Raw genomic sequence first — 19,630 nt, forward strand, 5'->3', positions numbered from 1 at the left:
CGGGCTGTCACAGACAGGGACCTCCGCAGAGGCTTAGGGTGAGCCAGCAGCCCAGCTGAGGACCACACCCTCCTTCCGTTGCTGTAGAAACGGCTTAGGCCCTTTTTGTGACTCTGAGCTGAATATGCTTACCCCAGTCAAGGCCAAAACTATCCACATAAGCCAAAAAAACACATCTCCCCCGCCCCCTCATTTTCTCTTTCCAATTCACGGATCAGTCAAGATATGAATGAAATTCCAGGACTCCGAGATTAAAGTTGGACAAACCAGTCTGGAAAATTTCCAAGCCCCTTCAAAAACAGTATGTAGAAGTAGATAAAAGCCTGGGATAGAATTTCCTCATGAGATGTACCTAGTTTCAGAAAGCATCTTATGGAATTGTAATTGACAGTGGCTTGTCCCCAAGGCCTCTGACACAAGGAGACTCACTGAAAAGAAGCAGAGTTGAGTTTTGAGCACTCAAGTCCTTAGCATTTTTAAAAATTTTGTTTTCATTGAGCTATATATTTTCCAGTTCTCCTCTCTTCTCCCCTTCTCCCCTCTCCCATGACTCTCACGCTCCCAGTTTACTCAGATCTTCTCTTTTTCTACTTCCCATGTAGATTATCTATGTATGTCTCTCTTAGGGTCCTCATTGTTGTCTAGGTTCTCTGGGATTATGAATTGTAGGCTGATTTTTCTTTTTTTTTTGCTTTATATCTAAAAGTCACTTACGAGTGAGTACATGACATTTGTCTTTCTGTGTCTAGCTGTGTAAATGTACATTTTCCTTATCCATTATTCAGTTGAGGGGTATTCAGGTTGTTTCCAGGTTCTGGCTATGACAAACAATGCTGCTATGAACATAGTTGAGCACATGTCTTTGAGGTATGATTGAGCATCCTTTGGGAATATACCCAAAAGTGGTATACCCGGTCTTGAGGAAGGTTGTTTCCTAAATTTTTGAAAAATCACCCTGATATCCAAAGGGGCTGTACCAGTTTGCACTCCCACCAGCAATGCAGGGGTGTTCCCTTTACCCCACAACCTCTCCAGCATAAGTTGTCATCAGTGGTTTTGATCTTGGTCATTCTTACAGGTGTAAGATGGATTATCAGAGTTGTTTTGATTTGCATTTCTCTGATGGCTAAGGATATTGAGCATTTTCCTTAAGTGTCTTTTAGTCATTTTATATTCCTCTGTTGAGAGTTCTCCGTTTAGGTCTGTACCCCATTTTTTATTAGATTTGTTCTTTTGATGACCAGTATCTTGAGTTCTTTGTTTATTTTGGAGATCAGACCCGTCTGATGTGGTGAAGATCTTTTCCCATTCTGTAGGCTGTCGTTTTGTCTTGTTGACCATGTCCTTTGCTTTACAGAAGCTTCTCAGTTTCAGGAGGTCCCATTTATTAATTGCTGCTCATAGTGTCTGTGCTACTGGAGTTATATTTAGGAAGCGGTCAGGAATTTGCTGAAGGAGGCAGAGGCAGGAGGATCATGGGTCCTTAGCCTTTTAACAAGCGAGTACCTGAAGGAGCTTGTGGACAGGAGACTGCAGTATGTTTGTAGACTGTAAGCAGGGGGTTGTTCATGTATGGACTTTTTTTTTTTTTTTTGAGATAGTTTCACTACGTAGCCCTGGTTGGCCCTGAACTCACTACTAGACCGGCTGACCTTGAACTGGAGGAGCCTCCCGCTTTCCTGGTCTTCACCCGTATTTTCTCCCCCTAGAGGATATACATATTTGCTATCACAGAAGCTAGGATCGCCATGAGAAAACATGCTATTTGAGCTCCCTTATTTAAAGTAGCCCTCCATTTTCCTGCAAATTTCACAATTTTATTCTTTGTTAGTGCTGAATAAAATTCCAAAGTCTGGATGCCGCTATGCTGAATTTATCACCATGCTGTTTATTTCCTTGCTATTGTGAAAAGAATATAATGAACAGAGCTTTCTGTTAGTGTTGGCACCACCGTCAGCACAGGTGCCCGCGTGCAGTTCCAGGATTTACAGTCCATTCTCTCACCTTCACATCCAGTCACCAAACTGTGCCACCAACCAGGTTTCCCAAAGCCTCTTCCATCTGCCCTGTCCTTCCTGACCCATCATGTCTACTGGCCTGTGCCCTGGCCTCTGCTCTTCACTCCCTTGCTATCCATACTGTTACTGACACAGCTTTCCCAAAATAAAAGCAGCATGCACAGCAGGGTGTGGTGGCACACACCTTTAGTGCCAGCATTAGAGAGAAATATAAAGCAGGGTGAGACAGGAATTCATTCATTCCAAAGATTTCAAAGTAAGAGTTCTCTAGTGGCTAGGCTGCTTTTGCTTTTCTGATCTTCAGGTTGAACCCCAATATCTGTCTCTGGGTTTTTATTATTTGTGCTACAGCAGCCAGAGAACAGGGAGGTAAGTGGGGAGGACCAACTGAAAGGAAACATGAATGAAACCCATACCCGGAAACCTATCACGCTGTAGGCTTATTTCAAAAGTAAAAGAAAAATTAATGGAAAAAAAAAAAAAAGGAAGAGGGCAAGCAGGCTGGACCTGGAAAGACCTAGAGTGGTTCTCAACCTCTGGGTCGTGACCGCTTTGGGGCCTGTCCAACAGGAGTCACCAAAGACCACTGGAAAATTTACATTATGATTCGTAACAGTAGCAAAGAAAATAATTTTATGGATGGGATTCTCTATAAGGAACTGTATTAAAGGGTCACAGCATGAGAAAGGTTGAGGACCACTGCTCTAGAGACTGACTTAAATCAGTTATCAGTGGACTAGGCAATAGGTTGTGTGACAAACAAGATGCAGTCTAAAGCACAGACACAAAGCCGCAGAAGTGGGGAAGGTAACACATGACCAGAAAGCTGGAGTGGGCAGGGAGGTGCGGCATGAGCCAAAGGAGAAAAATGTTTGAGGTAGGTTAAGATTGGGTGAGGAAAAGGTAAGACGAGGCTGACAACTGATGGTTATCAATGCTTGTAGCTAGGCAAGTTTTAACACACTGAGGGAGATTTCTATTTGCTGTGTGTCTGAGTGTATGTATGTAAGTGTATGTACCACTGGGATGCAGGTGTCCATGGAGTCCAGAAGAAGATGTTATATCTGCTGGAGCCAGAGTTCCAGGCAGGTTTTGTTTCGAGACAGGGTTTCTCTGTGTAACTTTGGAGTCTGTCCTGGAACTCACTCTGTAGACCAGGCCTGCCTATGCCTCCCAAGTGCTGGGATTAAAGGCATTCACCACCACCATCCAGCTTGTTCCAGGCCGTTTTAAACCACTGGATGTGGACGCTGGAACTCTAGCCTGAGTCCTCTGCAAGAGCAGCAAGTGCTCTTAGGCACTGAGCTGTCTCTCCAGCCTCTGAGGTAACTTTAATTACAAAGTAATAATATGACTCACAAGAAATACCAAGTCCCTCAAGCGAGGGCCAGTAAGTAGTTAATATCACTTAAGAGCTGTTAGTGCTCAAAGCTTACAAATTAACTCGGTATCAGGCAACTCAGTGGGTATGTAGGAGCACCACTGGGGAGGCTGTGGCAGGATGACCTCGAGTTCAGAAACAGCTTGGGCTACATCAGGAAGCCCTGTCTCAAAACCCAGAACCCAAATCATAAGAACACTAACTGAAAACTGAGATTTTAAGGGGGACAGGGGAGCAGATAACGTGGTGAATGATAGTGTTAGTACATATAAGATGTGAGAGGAAAATATACAAAAGCAATAGGCAAATACTCACTTTAATCACAATTCAAAACCGCTTCTGCTTGTGGTAACACTGAGAACTAGGGAAGGCATTGAACATTTTGTGATAAACATTACATTTTTTATTAAAAAGTGATCAGGAACAGTTGATATTCTCACCATAAAAACAATTTACTTTATTGACAATGAATCTCAGCTTCCTGAAAAGCTGCACTGGCTAATACAGGGGTGACAAGTTGACAGCCAGTCTTCCGGGCTCCGGCTAATCTGCAGTGATGAAGACACTGCATTCCCTGGCTTACATTGACCATGGAAAACTCATTTTACCAAAAACGCAGATAGACAGATACATAGTATCAAAGAACACACTTTTAACATTTCCATTTTTATTTAAATTTTGACAATGAAAGTTCATAAAGTGTTTTTAAATTCTATCTGCTGTAGATAACCATCTGTTCCCATGTAGGGGACACATGCTACAGTATAGTCATCATTTTAGTATGTACACAAGAATTCTTACAAAGGAAGACCTGGATAAACAGCAAGCTAGTAACAACCTAAAGAAACATGGAGGTGAGAAAAATTTTAGAAATCCTTCCTGAAGGAGCCCAGATGCCCACTTGCCAGACGCTCTGAACAATTCAGTTAGGGTGCTGTACACCAGACAGAGCTGGGAGACATACCATGAAACTACAGATGTGCCAGGAGTGGCATGAGGAGCCTCAAGAACCCTTTGCTAAAAGACAGAAAAGCTTTGAGACCAGAATCACAAACAGGGCATTGTTCCCGGTCCTGCTCGGCGCCCGCTGCAGCCGCCTTTGTGGCCCACCTCCTCCTCCTCCATGGAGGACTCTGGCAACTCTGTCACCAGAGTCCTCAAACTCGATTCCTCTTGCCCTCGTTGCAGCGGATCACCAGAGTACCCCACCATGTCAGATGTGGCTGTGGATACCAGTTCCGAGACCACCACAAAGAACTTGAAGGAGAAGAAAGAAGTTGTGGAGGAGGCAGAGAATGGAAGAGATGCACCTGCCAATGGCAATGCTAAGGAGGAAAATGGGGGGCAGGAGGCCGACAATGAGGTAGATGAAGAAGAGGAAGAAGGTAGGGAGGAAGAGGAGGAAGAGGAGGAAGAGGTGATGGTGAGGAGGAAGATGAAGATGAAGATGAGGAAGCTGAGGCTCCTACGGGCAGCAGGTAGCTGAAGACGATGAGGATGATGATGCTGACACCAAGAAGCAGAAGACTGACGAGGATGACTAGACAGCAAAGGAAAAGCTAAACTAAGGCCGCCGCCATCTGTTCACCCTCCACTTCCCGTCTCAGAATTTAAACGTGGTCACCTTCGAGTAGAGGAGCAGGCCCCGCCCGCCCACAGCGGGCAGTGCCACCCACAGACGACATGCACTCTTCATCAACCCACCAAAACCACCACAACAGGAATTTGCAACAGGGGAGGAAAAAAACCAAAACTTCCAAGGCCCTGCCTTTTTTTTCTTAAAAATACTTTAAAAGGAAAAAAAAAAGAATCACAAAACAGGCAGAGATCCTTTGTTGGACTCAATAAAGGGCTCCTCCACATACAAGTTGAACACAACAACCGGCTTGCAGGACCAAGGGTCCCATGGGTTCTTTCCTGCTACCGCACTTGGCTACTTGTGGCATTTGGGTGCAAACACTTAACTGGTGCTAGTCTGGAGAGGCCCAAGCGGAGGCTCTGACTTGGGGACTTGGTGGGTGCTCCTGCCAGTGGGCTACTGTTGGAGTTTCTGCTTCCGGAGGCGGCTGCAAGAAAACAGAGGCAAACAAGTGGCTAAGTATTGTTCTGGTCTACAGAGCCCGTCAGGCGCAGCAGCAGATGAGAGAATGCCCACACTGGAGCTCAGGAAGAGCATAGGGCAGCTAAACATCAGAATCCAAAACCCCAACTCCAAAACCTTCAGTCTTCAACTTTTCTGGCTGTGCAGCAAAACAAACATAAAGCTAAAGACAAGTTTGCCAAGGCATTTATATTTGATACATGTTACAATGCTCAAATGTCCCAGGCTTGAGAACTCAGTGAAACTGTGGACCTCAGCAGATCTTGAGGCAAAACTTTGTTGCCAGGGGGAAAAAAAAATCTTCGCTAATGCCCCTTGACTCTGATAGTCAGGGATGTATCTGCAGACTTTTGAAATAAGAATGTCTGTTTACTGCATAGTAAGGAAAACAAATCATACTCAACCTTGATGCCTAATAAATAGTAAGACGATAAGCCGAAACACTAAGACACTGGTTCGGAGAACATGAAATAACATGGGACCCTCTCACACACAACGCCTACGATTAGGAAAGAGTTGCCAATGGCAGCTTTCTAAGCTGATGTCCTCGATAACAAGTTACCATACCTGGGGGGACCCACTTGGGCCTCTTGCCTTCAGCTGAAGGGCTGCACATCTTTGCTGGTTTCCTAACGGCCTCTGAAGAAAGTCCAACTGCCTCGGGTAAGGATGGAGATCGTGACTTGATGGCAGCTGGAGCCACACCTACTAAAGTCATTGAAAAACATAAAAAAAAATTGTCATACAGGAAGATAATATTCAAGTCTAACATATATGTATAAAAATCATCTCATACCTTTCAAAAATTCAAAAGGCACAGATTACAAAAAAAAAAAAATCATTTACTATCAAGTTGAGGCCGTACCTGCCTGAATTCCCAGTCAGTACTCCAGAGGCTGAGGTAGGAGGCAACATGGACTATAAAGTGAGATGGTCTCAAAAGCCCAAACACCACTTACGGCAAGTCTAAGGACATGGTTTTGGATTAGCATTTCTGTGCCAGGCAGTGTGCCAGACATCTTTCACCCTTTATGACAATGCCCACCTCAGGATTACTACCCCGTGAGATAAGGGTTAACAGAGGTTAAGCAGTTGGACAGCTATTGTTGGCGCCCAAATCAGAAATCAGGTTTGACTTCAAAGGTCATTTTCAAATATTGACTCTTCTGCCTGTGTTAGAGACAGTGTTGGAGACAGTGTTGAAGACCTTAGGGTTACAAAGAACACACTACATGGCCAGATTTTTCTCAAGAAACTTATTGTCCTGCACTGCACATCAGTGGGAAGAGGCAAAATGTGAAGAGCTATGTCTACTGCACTGTGCTGAGATCCCAGGAATGCTCAGTAGGAAGGGACCTTGGAATCTTGTGTGTTTATGTGTAGAGGAGATTATCGTAGCGGAATCATGACTGAAGGGGAAGATTAGTGAAGGGACACTTTCTCAACAGAAGAGAGTAGAACACACAGCGCCAGAGCACAAGCTCCTGCACTGGTTTAATGCGGGTGGAGTGGGAGTCAGAAGGGTGGAGAGGTGAGGAGTACAATCAGGGTGTGGTCATGTACCTGTGGAGACCGAAAAATGCAGGCCCATTTCCAAACCTTGTCTGCAGGTCAGAGTTTGGAGACTGACTAACATAGCTGTGTGTCCCAACTCAGGATGTGATTGCTTGGCTCTTTTGAAATTAAGACAGGTGGTCAGGATATGCAAATGTACTTCTGCTCCTCCTTTTGTAACTATGAGGTCACTTGGGGACGGACCTAGAGCAGCTCTTCTACCTAGACTACAGAATGCTAATGATCTGGTGTCTTAAAGTGATAAAGCAACTGTGTGAGTTATCCTTTGTATCATCTCAATAAAGTCTTTTGTTACTCCCCCCCTCCCCAGTTTACACTGGGTATAAAAGAAGCTGTGGAAAAATAAACAAGGATGAATTTCAGTCCCTGGAATGCCCTTGTGATACTTTCTATGTTTTCTGTCTTATTATTTTTATGCATCATATTCTTTACATATATGTCTTCAATTCTTGCGCCCCTACTGTGGTAAGAAGTATTTTTGTCGAGGCTGGTCCTCAACAGTACCCACAGTCATGTAAAAGGAGTCTGGCTGTTCACAATATTAAGTTTTCTCAGAAGTGACTTTCAAATTAAAAACAACTTACTGGGTCATGATGATAAGACACCTGCCAGAAGACTGAGGCAGGAGGATTGAGAAAGTAAGGCAAAAAACTGGTATGAATAAGTAAAACTAATTTTATTAATAAAAGTTTCATTTTGTAATAATCTATTATATAGTACAGGTTCAAAAATAGTCTAACTTTTGAATATAATGAACAGGTGTTCCAGCCAGGCAGTGGTGGTGCATGCCTTTAATCCCAAAATCTGGGAGGCAGCAGCAGGCACATCTTTGTGAGTTCGGGGTCAGCCTGGTCTACAAGAGCTAGTTCCAGGACAGGCTCCAAAGCTACAGAGAAACCGGTCTTGAAAAACAAACAAACAAACAAACAAGCAGGTGTTCCATGTCCAAGCTGTCACAAATTCTCACTGTAAAATAACACTAAGATGTTACAAATGAGTCCTCAAAACAGAGATCATCGTGTCACGCAGAAAAGCAAGGACTTAAGCTCATGCAGGCCTCACTGTTTAAACACCCAAACAGCATGGCCCAGCCTCTGAATGAACAAACTTGGGATTGAGCTCCTGGCCCTCACTGATGTGCAGGTGCCAACATATACTGAGATGTTCTGAATGTCAGTGTTGAGGATCGATGTGGGTGCAGGGTGTTGGCAGGGATGACTGTGTGCTAACAGTGGAGGGCCCACACTCATCGCTCCTGTGGCTACTAGAGCTCTCAACCTTCTCAGCTTTTCTCCCCACCCACAATTCCTTTTAACTAGAGACGAGCATTAGCAAAATATTGCAGGGGACAAAGGCGAAGATCTGGAAACACAACGAACAGGACTCAACAAAACAGGACAAGTTTGGGAGAAGGCTTACCTGAGGTCTCCTTTTTTTGTTTTGATTGCTTTTCTTTCTCTACCACGGGTTTTCTCTGCACTGCTTTCTTCTTCTTTTCTCTGGCTTTACCTTTCCTCACTGCAAAGTCCTCATCACTTCCTTCACTCTCCTCAAAATTAGAATCATTTTCTGAATCTTCACCTAAAACAGACAATTACATATTCTGTCTTTGTCCTAAAAACGGAGACTTCTGTTGCCTCATCTGCAATGGCCTCACCGTCACTCGACACACAAGCATGCTCTTGCCTCTGAAAAAAAAAAAAACCACTACACATCCCACCTCATTCCCACCAGCCTTTTATAAGCCCACTCTTCCTTCTCCTTTGTAGTGCTTTATTTTCTACAGTTCCAGGTCTCAAACCCTTGAATCCATACTTGCTAGACAAGTGCCCTACCACTGAGCTGCCCGAGGCCCCTCAGCTTGCATACCATCGCTCTAAAAACATTACCTGTGTGTTTACCGCCTGTAACCCCTCATTAGAATTTGAGCAGTTTTGCTCCTTACTATCTGCCTCGCAACTAGATTACAGCAAACATCATAAGCACCAATCATTGTTCTATGAGTGTTGATGAACAGGTCTGTTATTTGTTGACAGAAGGTTAAAATCTAAAATACTGTATCTGACTGGTATTAACATATAGAGTTATTCTTTTAAATTTACAATATTATCAAAGTCACCATATTTTCCCTTCACCCTAATTTCTACTAAGTCTGAAAATAACTGATAATAAAATCGTTCCATACCACTTTCAACTCAAAATACTTCCTAAGTTTCTATTAGTTATAGAAAAGCTGAAACCTGTTAGAACCGCCTAAGAGTTGCTTCACAGCCAGTAGCAGCCCAGGCTGCCTCTCCAGCCTCTTCACCAAGATCCCACTGACTGCTTTTCTGTCCTACTGCTCATGCCTTTCCCTCAGTCAGAAGTGTGACTTCATTCCTTGGTTTTTCTAATGTTGCTTGTTTGTCCAGACATGGCTTAAAGGTTAACCCCAGACAGTTTCTCCCTCTGTGGCCGAGCTCAATTTAACTGTTCTATATGAATTTACAGACTTTAAGGTTAACCCTAGACAGTTTCTCCCTCTGTGGCCGAGCTCAATTGAACTGTTCTATATGAGTTTACAGACTTTAAGGCTCAACAGAGTGCTTTGCATACATCCTGTTCTCAAGTTTTTACTGAATTCCCACTGAATTAACTTGAAGCAGGCGTAACTTACCAGTGGCGCTGTCCAGCTCAGTGTCACGAGCACTACTGTTTTCCGAAGGCACCCTACTCCGCTGAGCCTCAGATTTTGATGTTTTCCTTTCCCCTTCAACACTGCCAGAGTCCCCCTCCTCCATCATCTTGTCTAAATCTTCTGCAGACAAAAACAGCAGTGAGAACTCTGGGCAGACTCTATTATCTCTGTTGCCCTTCTCTGCTCCCAATACGACACTACACAGGCCACTGGGATGAAGATCATCAGTCTCTCGGCAATAGACTGGTTTTTCTTTTCTTTTCTTTCTTTCTTTTCTTTTCTTTTCTTTCTTTTTTTTTTTTTTTTTTGAGACAGGATTTCTCTGTGTAACTTTGGAGTCTGTCCTGGCATTAGCTCTGTAGACTACACTGGCCTTGAACTCACAGAGATCTACCTGCTTCAGCCTCTCAAATGCTGGGATTAAAGGTGTGTCATCACTGCCCGGCTTACACTTAGGTTTTAAAAGGGTTATTCTGAGATCTTAAAGAGTCACTGCCAAAGAACTTTGCAGATGGTACTAGAGACACAGCCCTTGAGTGGTCACTTACTATAGATGAAGGGCCTGAGTAGTCATGACTGCCCAGCGGGGAAGAAAGTAGATCTGCAGTCAGAGTAAGACCAAAGTACAGAGAAACAAAGGCCAGGAGACAGAGCCTTGGGACATGGGAAGACTTGTTCTAGCTACAGGCGCAATAATTTAAACAAGTTAGAAAAATAGCACTGTGAATAAAATGAACTGCTATTAACATCAAAACTTACCTGAATTACCACTGGTTACACTGCAGTTAGAGACAGGAGGAGACTTATCCGTCATTTCTGTTTTCCTATCACCTTGCTTGTCAGTGCCTAGCACAGGAAGTAAGCAAAGAACTTCAGATGCATCCTAATCAGTCAGAGTCTAAAAAGGAGGACAATGACCACTGAAACATACGGACACAGACTGGGATGGACCAGCCCAGCGGTTTTACTTGGAGGAGCTAGCACATATCACGAATCTGGGCTCTAACATCAGACTCAGGTTCATAGTCAGATTCCATATATAAACTTGCTTATCACCTTTAGATTTAATTTCCCTATCTATAATTGTGTAAGATTAAATTCAAGTGGCGACTGCTTATTATATGACCACATACAGTCAATAAGTATCACTTGTGTATGGACAAATCCATGCTCATGCTAACTTAAGCTCTGTGGTGCGTGACTGAGAACTGTTCCCATAAGCTCACACATTTGACACTTGAGCCTCACTGGCAGCACCGTTTGGGGTGTGGAGCCTTGCTGAAGGAAGGAAGTCAATGGAGGCCTAGAGACTCTATAGGCTCAGTCCCCTTCCAGGTCACTCTCTCAGCTTCTTGGGTGTAAACAGAAAGGTGATCAGCCAGCTTTCTGCTCCTGCACCTGCTGCCATGTTCCCCCTGCCATTATAAACTCTTAAGGCTCTGGAACCCCAAGCCGAAATAAACCGTCTTCTATAAACTGCTCTCGGTCATGGCGTTACATCACAACAGAAAAACTGTTGATACAAACTCTTTCCAATCATTACAGCCTAAAGACAATGCATTACACAGTAGGTGTGACACCCTGGGTTTCAGCCTTAGCACCATAAAACAAATCAACTCAAGCATGTAGGGGACCTTTAAATGATGATATTGATATGACATTAAGTCCTTATGCTGTGAAGAGCATTATTCAGTGAGTGCTACTTCCAAGAAAAATTCCTGTTATACATTCCAGAGTCTTCTGAGATGACTCCTTGTCCTCTAATTTTAGATATAGTACATGACAATTCATGATTAATAGTCTTCCTAATCAAAATGGTTGATTTTTGAAGAGGTAACTAACAAAGTAAAAGCCACACCCAGATCATCATATTCTACAAGGTTACAGAAAAAAATATTCAAAGGTGAAAAATCACAGAGAAATTAAGAAGTCATACTCTGAAGTCTAGTGAGCGTTTATGAAGGTTAGTGCCTCTAATCTTAATAGATCACACAAATTATCACCATTAGGTCATGGTCAAGAAATTTAGATGTAAAAGATAAGGGATTGGACTGTTAGGATCACCCAGAGCATTTGATCAGACTGGACTCTACAGCATAGCACCATGGGACTGGACTGTTAGGATCACCCAGAGCATTTGATCAGACTGGACTCTACAGGGTAGCACCATGGAATTGGACTGTTAGGATCACCCAGAGCATTTGATCAGATTGGACTCTACAGGGTAGCACCATGGAATTGGACTGTTAGGATCACCCAGAGCATTTGATCAGACTGGACTCTACAGGGTAGCACCATGGGACTGGACTGTTAGGATCACCCAGAGCATTTGATCAGACTGGACTCTACAGGGTAGCACCATGGGACTGGACTGTTAGGATCAAACAGAGCATTTGATCAGACTGGACTCTTACGGTGCAGCACCAAGCTGCCAAGCAGCCCACCTCACAGTCTAAGTCCTAGGCTCCTCTGTGTCAAACAAAGAAATAAACTTGTGGGACACTGATATAATAAAAAATTCAACTCACAGGGGTCCTCTGTCGAGTGTTCTTTTTATAGCTCAAATTGTGTTCTTTTCTCTGTGAAGGCCTACCCTAAAAAAATGATTACAAAAACCATAAGATGCTTTTAAAGATAGTCACACAGAAAATAGACTCACGTTTTTCTTGAGAGTTCTGCACTTGGTTGCTGACTGTTGGAAGTTCCTTCACAGATAAAGCCAGGGCAACTTCTAGGCCTCGCTGGAAGACCTTGTCATCTAAAGCCATCCTAAAATAGATGCAGAAATAACAATGGGGTTTTAATTTCAATTAGAGTACTAATACCATTAAATCTACAAAGTTTCAGATTTTCCTATATTAGTACTTAAGAGAAGCTACTATCCAAAAATGTGACTCGAGACTCCTAAAATGTAGCGAGGCTGTGTTACAGAGTACAGGTGTGGCCGAAGTAGCCCGCTCCTCTGGTGACTACTGTTCCTACCACAGTCCTCTCTTCACTATCAGTTCTGCCTACAAAGCTCCGGTTTAACCTAAGACAGACTCAGTTCAAACATCACTCCCTCCCAGAGAGCTCTTCATCTCATCCATTGATGTGGCAGATGTAATTTTACCTCTGTTCTCCCAATCTAGATTTTAACAAATATTTTGCTACATACTGTGTAAAGACACTATCTGGCTGGAATACTAAAAATACCCTCAAGGAGTCTTCAAGGTGAATTAGGAAGGAGGAGGAATAAGCCATACCAATAATTAGCCCCCAAATGCAGGCTGTAAAGCCTTCCTGCTCAAGTTGACCAACAGTTCTAATGAGTATAACAGGAAAACACAAAGACAGATGAGGAAAAGTCACAAAAGGGAAGAAAACTGAAATGGACCTTAAAGAACTTATTATTTTTTAACTAAGTTATACTGGTGGGGATGAATATGGTCTTAATAATTCTATGCTTGTATGAAACTGTAAAAAGGTTTTATTGAGGTATAATTCGTGTATTATAAAAGTTTTCTTCCTCCTCCTCTTCTCTTGAGATAAAGCACCATGTACCATAAATTACCCTCAAAACTTAGCAAAAACATAACCTTAAATTTCTGGTCTTCCTGCTGAATAAAATTTAAGAATTCTTGCACATAAGGCAGGAACTAGTCCACCGAAGCCACATCCACAACATCCTTTTAAAGACAGTTCAGCAGTTATCTTCAGAGTTTTGAAAGCATCATCACCATCTAATTTTAGAACCTTTCATTATTCACACTCATCAGCAGCCATTCCCGATTACCCTCTACAGTCATTTTGGAAGAGAGAACCTCAATTAAGAAAATGCCCCAACAGAAGGACCTATGAGTAAACCTGTGATTTTTCTTGATGTGGGAGGGTTTAGCTCACTGCGGTGTCATGTCTGGGCTGGTGGTCCTGGGTACTAGAAGAAAGCAGGCTGAGTAAGTCATGAAGAGCAAGCCGGTAAGCAGCATTTTTCCATGGCCTCTGTATCAGCTCCTACCACCAGGTTCCTGCCTTAACTTCTCCCAGTGAGGGACCATGCTGTGCAACTCTAAGCTGAAACCCTTTCCTCCCCATTTCGCTTTGGGCTGTTGTGTTTTATCATGTTAGGAGAGACCCTACCTGGGACATCGTCACCCTTCTCTCAGGCCCACACAACCAGTAATCCATCTTCTATTTGCATAGATTAGTTTATTCTGAATACCTCATCAAATGGGATAATATATAATATGTGGCTTTGTGTCTGGTGTAGAAATAATGAAATTTTTCAGGCTCACTCACATTTCAGCATGTATCTGCAGGTCATTTTTTTGTCTGTGCCCATAACAGAGAACTCATTTATCTAACAATCACTGGCTGACAGACATCCAGTTGTTTACCTATGAACATGTTTTCCTATGAACATGCTATGAACACTGACATGATGGACAAATTTTCAGTTTCCTTGAGTACTACCTAAGCCATGCATAGAACAGGTCTATGTTTAACATAATGAAGAATGCTGATCTATTTTCTTGAGTACCTGCACCATTTTACAATCCCACCAGCAGCAATGGATTCAGATTCCTATTTTGCCACATCTTCATTAACACTTATTAACACCACCTAGTGGGTGAGAATTGTCACACCGCCATTTCTACTTTTGTTTATCTGGCAGCTAATGATGGCATGCATCTTCTTGTTTGTTTGCGGATTACTTCTGTACCTTTGGAGAAATGCTTATTCAGATTTTATACATCGAAATTGGACTTTAGCCTTTTTACTATAGAGCTCAAGTGTTCTTTATATACTTTGGATCCAAGTTACTTAAGTTGTATCTGCAAATATCGTCTCCCACTTATGGGCTGAGTTTGTCTTATATTTAAAATCCCATTCATGACATTTAAAAGTAGAAACAAACAGCATGACATTCTCAATGCTAACTAACTTTTCACAGAGGACCCACGACAGTAAAACATTACCCATCCCCTACTCATATCCTTTCTGTACTATAATTTGGGGGTCCCTTGGGACGGTCTTCTCCTTCTTGGCACCAAATGATGAGATGTCAGGGTTAGTCTAGACACTATAGGGCATTGTTTTGGTTTAAAATGCTTGTCTTAAAATTGCCCTTACTCTTTCTTTTAGCAAAGAATCTTTGTGAGATCTGAAGGGGCAGAAATAGGTGCAGGGTTAGTAACATCATTATTTAATGTTACAAAATGTTATTAATAAAACAAAAAAAAACCCCAGGTTTTCTCTTTTATGTTTGTGATTTATTTTTCAAGCCAGAGAAAGCACTTAATGGCACCTTCCTGTGCCACAAACGGCAGCCCGCCCGCTCAAATTCCCATTTAAGCTGAGGTACTGAATGAACAAAGCTGACGGACCATGTGTTTCCTGTGTCTTACCTCTCACCTTTTTTTAGGGGCTTTCGCTGGTAGGATGTCTTCTTTCTGGGGAGTCTTCAAGTTAGGTTTTGGTTTGTCTTGCTTTAACTCCTTTGGCAAAGTTTTGGATTTTTTGTTTCTAGGCATGGTTGCCTCAATAAAATCATCTATTTTTGTATAAATTTAAAAGAAGAAATATTATTTTCTTGGCAACTAAAATTCATTTACCTACATTTTATGCACAATATATTCAGTTTCTACACCTTAAAAATCAAAACAATTTGTCTCTACTTTTACCATCCACCTCAAGATGAACGGTGCCTGTCTTTAAAAATATCAACTCATCAAAATCCAATTCACTAAAAACTACAAAGATAAATTAAGAAAGTTCATAAGTGTCAGCTCTAACAATTAACTAAAATGCCATAGAACAATTAGGAAATCGTAAGAGTCACCTCACTGAGTGGGAGGAAATGGTTTTAAACTACACAGTGTAGCCCAGGATGTTTACAAAGGTTCATCTCTAGCAAAAAGCCAAGCCCAAGAAAACAGGAAGCACTTCGGCGAGGCGAAGTGGCTCTGCATTAGCAGCGAACATCTGTTGGACACCACGGGCCAACTATGATCTGCTGAATTCTCCCAACCCACTGCTGATTCTCAGCCGTTTCAGTCCGATAAATCCTCAAAACTCTTGCGGTTCTTCTAGGAATATTCAAAAATACCCATGTATGGCACATGAATGTACCTGCAGGATCACATACTTTTTAAAAGAATTTGTTAACATTTATTTCTTTCATATTTCCACATACAGAAATATAACTTCCTGCACATTCTACTTCACCTGATATCATGAACACAACTGGTAATCTATAAGTACCTGGTCACATACCTTTGACAATAACAGAAAGTTAAAAGTTATCTTCTATATTATTTTTTCTCAAATTGCAGACACATTTAATGCAAGAGCTATCTCTGAACAGAGAAATTACTAAAGTGTCTGACTTAAAGGAAACTATGCTGATCTGAGGAAATATATGACTTACTTCTAGGATGAGATTATAGTTTGGTGGCAGAATATCAGTCAGCATGTGGGAGGCCCTAGGACTGGTCCCCAGCGTGAGCACATATGCACATGTGCACACCAACCATACACAGAGGAAAAAAGCATCCTACTAATACACTGTAATTTAAAGAAATGTTTCTCAAACATTGGTCAAAGTTCTAACAGAAACAAACGTAATACAGCAAAGCTTAAGTCTAAGCTTTCAGGTTTTAGTTTCTCTGTATCTAACCCATGAATAATAAACTCTGAGGAAATACATTTCTCAATGTGTGAAGCAAAGTAAAAAGCTCTGCTTACCATCAGAGTCACCACCAGAGTCCTCAAACTGTGAGTAATTGACTGGTTTTTTATTTCTATGATCAAGACAGAAAATTTTCATTAATAATTATACCTTCACCTTAAAGTTATTAATAGTCTTGAGGAAAGGAAAATGTCTTTGGAGTCTCTTAAAAGTACCTCAACCCAAAATATTATCTGCATTTAACACTAAGAACCTTGTTATTAGCTAAAAAGCCAAATAGACATGATGGAAAATAAATAAGTGAGGAAACTCCCAACATAAGGAGAATACAAATAATTTTCAACTAAGACTTATATTCGAATGGCTAGTGGGCATTTATAAATCCCTTTGTGCTCGTTCTTTGCTTACATTATAAAGTATTGCTTCAGTTTTAACCACATTAAAAAAATCTCTCAGAGATGAGTCATGGTGGTTAAGAGTATGTACTGCTCCTTCAGAGGGTCTGAATCTGGTTCCCAGCACCCACGCCAGGAGCCCACAACCCCCTGGAACTCCAGCTCTAGGGGATAACAACCCTTTGGCTTCTTCAGGCATTTGCACTCATGTACATATACTCCCTCACACCCCTAACAATAAAATGAGTATTTAAGAGAAATACCAAATGCTTTTTTTAAATGGGATAAACACTTTAAAATAGTTCGTCCCTACTGTCTTTGTAGGAACTAAGTAGGCAGAAGAAGAGAATATTCAATGTGAAAAGGTTAATTTCCCTCCTCTAGGAAAGAAATGTAAAGCTCTCCAGTTTTCTTTTCTGTTGTTTATGAAATGCACCGTGTCAATGAGGTCATTTATCAGCTGCCTGCTCTTTCAAGCAAAAATAGTTTTGTGAGAGGCTTGTCCTGCTCAGACTTCACATCTGCAAGTGTTTCCTTTGGAGAGGCACTGGGTGTGCCTTCCTGTAGCCTCACACACGTGAAAGGGAGGGTGTGCACGTCACTCTCCCACTCTTCAGAGCTTAAGAATTTGACAGCTGCACGAGATATGACAACATCTTTAAAAACGCTGGGATTGAAAATGAGTAAATAAAACCGAAAGTCTACTAAAAAGATAAGTACACTGAGGTTGAGTTACAACACATGTGTTCATTCTAATTGGTTCACAGAACACAAACTACCTGTCAGAAAACCATTATTTTTTAAAATGGTTTTTAATTATGTGTACATGTGTGTGCCTGTGTACATGTATTGTATGTGAAGGCCGGAAGAGGCACTGATCCCCTGGAGCTGTCTGAAGCGGGTGCAGCAAACTGAGCACTCTTTCAACCAATGAGCCATCGTTCCTGCCCAAAAATGCTCTTTTTAAAAGTCTGTGTATGTGGCAATAGAAACTGCAGTAACTACGGCCATCACAGTGTGCTGCCAGGGCCTCAATTTGCGGTGCCAACAGTCCTATCACCATGGCAGTGCCAAGGACAGAAGCGAGTGTAACAAAAGTGACGGGCTAGCTTGGCTGGTAAAGTTCACTGCTGTGCCGTCCAGATGACCTAACTTCAACTCCTGCAATCAGTGACAAGGTGGAAGGAGAGAGATGACTCCACAGCCATCCACTGACCTCCACAGTCAAAACATGGAATGTGTACCATCATCCCACCCCTGTCACGTACAACACACACACACACACACACACCCCACAGCCACGATCTCACAGGCCTGAGGATTTGGGGCACCCTGGAGGCCTGCAGATCACACTCTGCTACTATCCCAAACAACAGCCTTATGTCTTCGCTATCTGCATGCCTATCCCCTTTCAACTCCACCATGTAAGACACGGGAAATCTGGTCCCACCTTCTAAACATCATTACCATCGCCTCCCCCGTCTCGGTCAACACAGAGGTCATCCACTATGCCGCTCAGGCCATAGTCCACCTGGATTCTTTCCCTGGTTCCTCATCTCCATCCCCACTTGTCAGAAGTACCCAGACTCACCTGTTCCAGCTCCACACGCACACACCACGCCAAATCACAATCTGGTGATCCATCGGCCTTCCTACCACAGCTTCAATGTGTCTCTCAATCCCGGTCAAGCTCAGGGCCTTCGCTTCTATTTCCTCTCACGTTTCCCTAGGGGACTCTCTCACTCTTTTTAACGTAAGGCTTTCCCCCTTCCTACTATGTTACACTGAGGTGGTTTTTCTGCCCCCGCCCCATCTTCCACTAAAGTGTAGCCTCCAGTTCTTAGGACAGGGCAGGACCAGGTGAATCCAGTCAGTTTATTTTTGCTTGGCTGTGCAGTACTGGGTATTGAACCTAGAGCCTCTCATCACTCCACCAGTGGGCCATAGCCTCAGCTAGACTCAGTAATTCTACTAAACGGATGGGCGGCCTGGCACCCCAGCTGCGATCACGGAGTAGATGCCAACGTGACATCCACTACTACCTAGGAGCTGGAAGGTCTAGTTAAACGGGCCTTTCTGCCTGGGGTTTTGGGGGCCAGGTCTCTCTGAACTAGGGCGGGCCAGCGGGCGACAGCTGCAAAGCGACGCCACGCCGAGGGGCGGGAAGCGGGGTCGAGGCCGGCCTCTGAGAGAAGCGGGGGGGGGGGGGGGGGGCTCGCCCCAGACACGGGCATCCCGTCGAGCCGCTGCTCTCCAGCCGACCCGGCCGTCTCCTTCAGCCTTGGGTGACACTGGCCGCCAGCGTCTCCCGCCGCCCCGAGGGACGTCACCAAACCAACTACTCACCTGCTAGGGCGCACCATGGTGCCCTTCCTCACCCTAGACCTGTAGCGTCCGGGCGCAGACGAGCGGCGCTGGCCGTTTCAATTCCCGCCCAAAACCAGACATCGCGCCCCACGCCCCGCGGCTGCAGTCCGCCAATCAGCGCTCGCCTGCCCGAGGCGGCGCCCGCGTGTTGGGAAAAGTGCGCCTGCGCTCACACACCTTTTCCTGTGCCCGCCTTTCCGGATCCCGTCGGCCCGGACCCAGGGTTGGTTTCGCCGCTGCACTTTCGACACAGCGGCGATTTGGTACCGACTCTAAAGTAGAGTATAAAACTAGTAACACTCTTCAAACTTTTATAACGACTAAAGAGTAATGGAATAAAGGAGCTATTGTATAGGAGTTTTTCTTGGGGCTTGAGGAAAGGGGAGCAGAGGATAGCGAATCTGCTGAAGAGAATCCACTGGCTGTAAAAACAAGCAAGAAGTCAG

The 19,630-nt window shown here is 43.4% G+C and overlaps 1 protein-coding gene and 1 pseudogene across 2 annotated transcripts; one reads left to right on the top strand and one right to left on the bottom strand.

The window, feature by feature from the left end:
• Positions 1 to 3,707: 3,707 nt before the first annotated feature.
• Positions 3,708 to 19,312, bottom strand: Rad51ap1 (RAD51 associated protein 1). 2 transcript variants are annotated; one of them, XM_041638691.1, is made up of 9 exons: positions 19,164 to 19,312; positions 16,479 to 16,534; positions 15,147 to 15,285; positions 12,412 to 12,521; positions 10,512 to 10,598; positions 9,732 to 9,872; positions 8,495 to 8,656; positions 6,068 to 6,205; positions 3,708 to 5,465 (listed from the first exon to the last, which is right to left on the bottom strand). In XM_041638691.1, exons 1-9 carry the CDS (start codon positions 19,178 to 19,180, stop codon positions 5,320 to 5,322), a joined length of 996 nt encoding a protein of 331 aa, XP_041494625.1. In that variant the 5' UTR covers positions 19,181 to 19,312; the 3' UTR covers positions 3,708 to 5,319. The 2 variants fall into 2 exon arrangements, with proteins under 2 accessions (XP_041494625.1, XP_041494616.1); XM_041638682.1 differs by having other exon boundaries at positions 6,068 to 6,208.
• Positions 4,610 to 5,073, top strand: LOC121438379 (annotated as a pseudogene).
• Positions 19,313 to 19,630: the final 318 nt, after the last annotated feature.

The sequence above is a fragment of the Microtus oregoni genome, unplaced genomic scaffold, assembly GCF_018167655.1.
Source record: "Microtus oregoni isolate MIOR12 unplaced genomic scaffold, Mior012 000002F_ref0000024, whole genome shotgun sequence".
Taxonomy (NCBI): Eukaryota; Metazoa; Chordata; class Mammalia; order Rodentia; family Cricetidae; genus Microtus; species Microtus oregoni.

Bases quoted from the DNA above. Each gene is read 5' to 3' on its own strand.
- Rad51ap1 (XM_041638682.1), bottom strand. The intron at 10,599-12,411 runs GTGAGTCTATTT...TTCCTGTGCTAG, and splicing joins GCAGAACTCTCAAGAAAAAC to GCACTGACAAGCAAGGTGAT. The intron at 8,657-9,731 runs GTAAGTTACGCC...TGTCTGTTTTAG, and splicing joins TGAGCTGGACAGCGCCACTG to GTGAAGATTCAGAAAATGAT.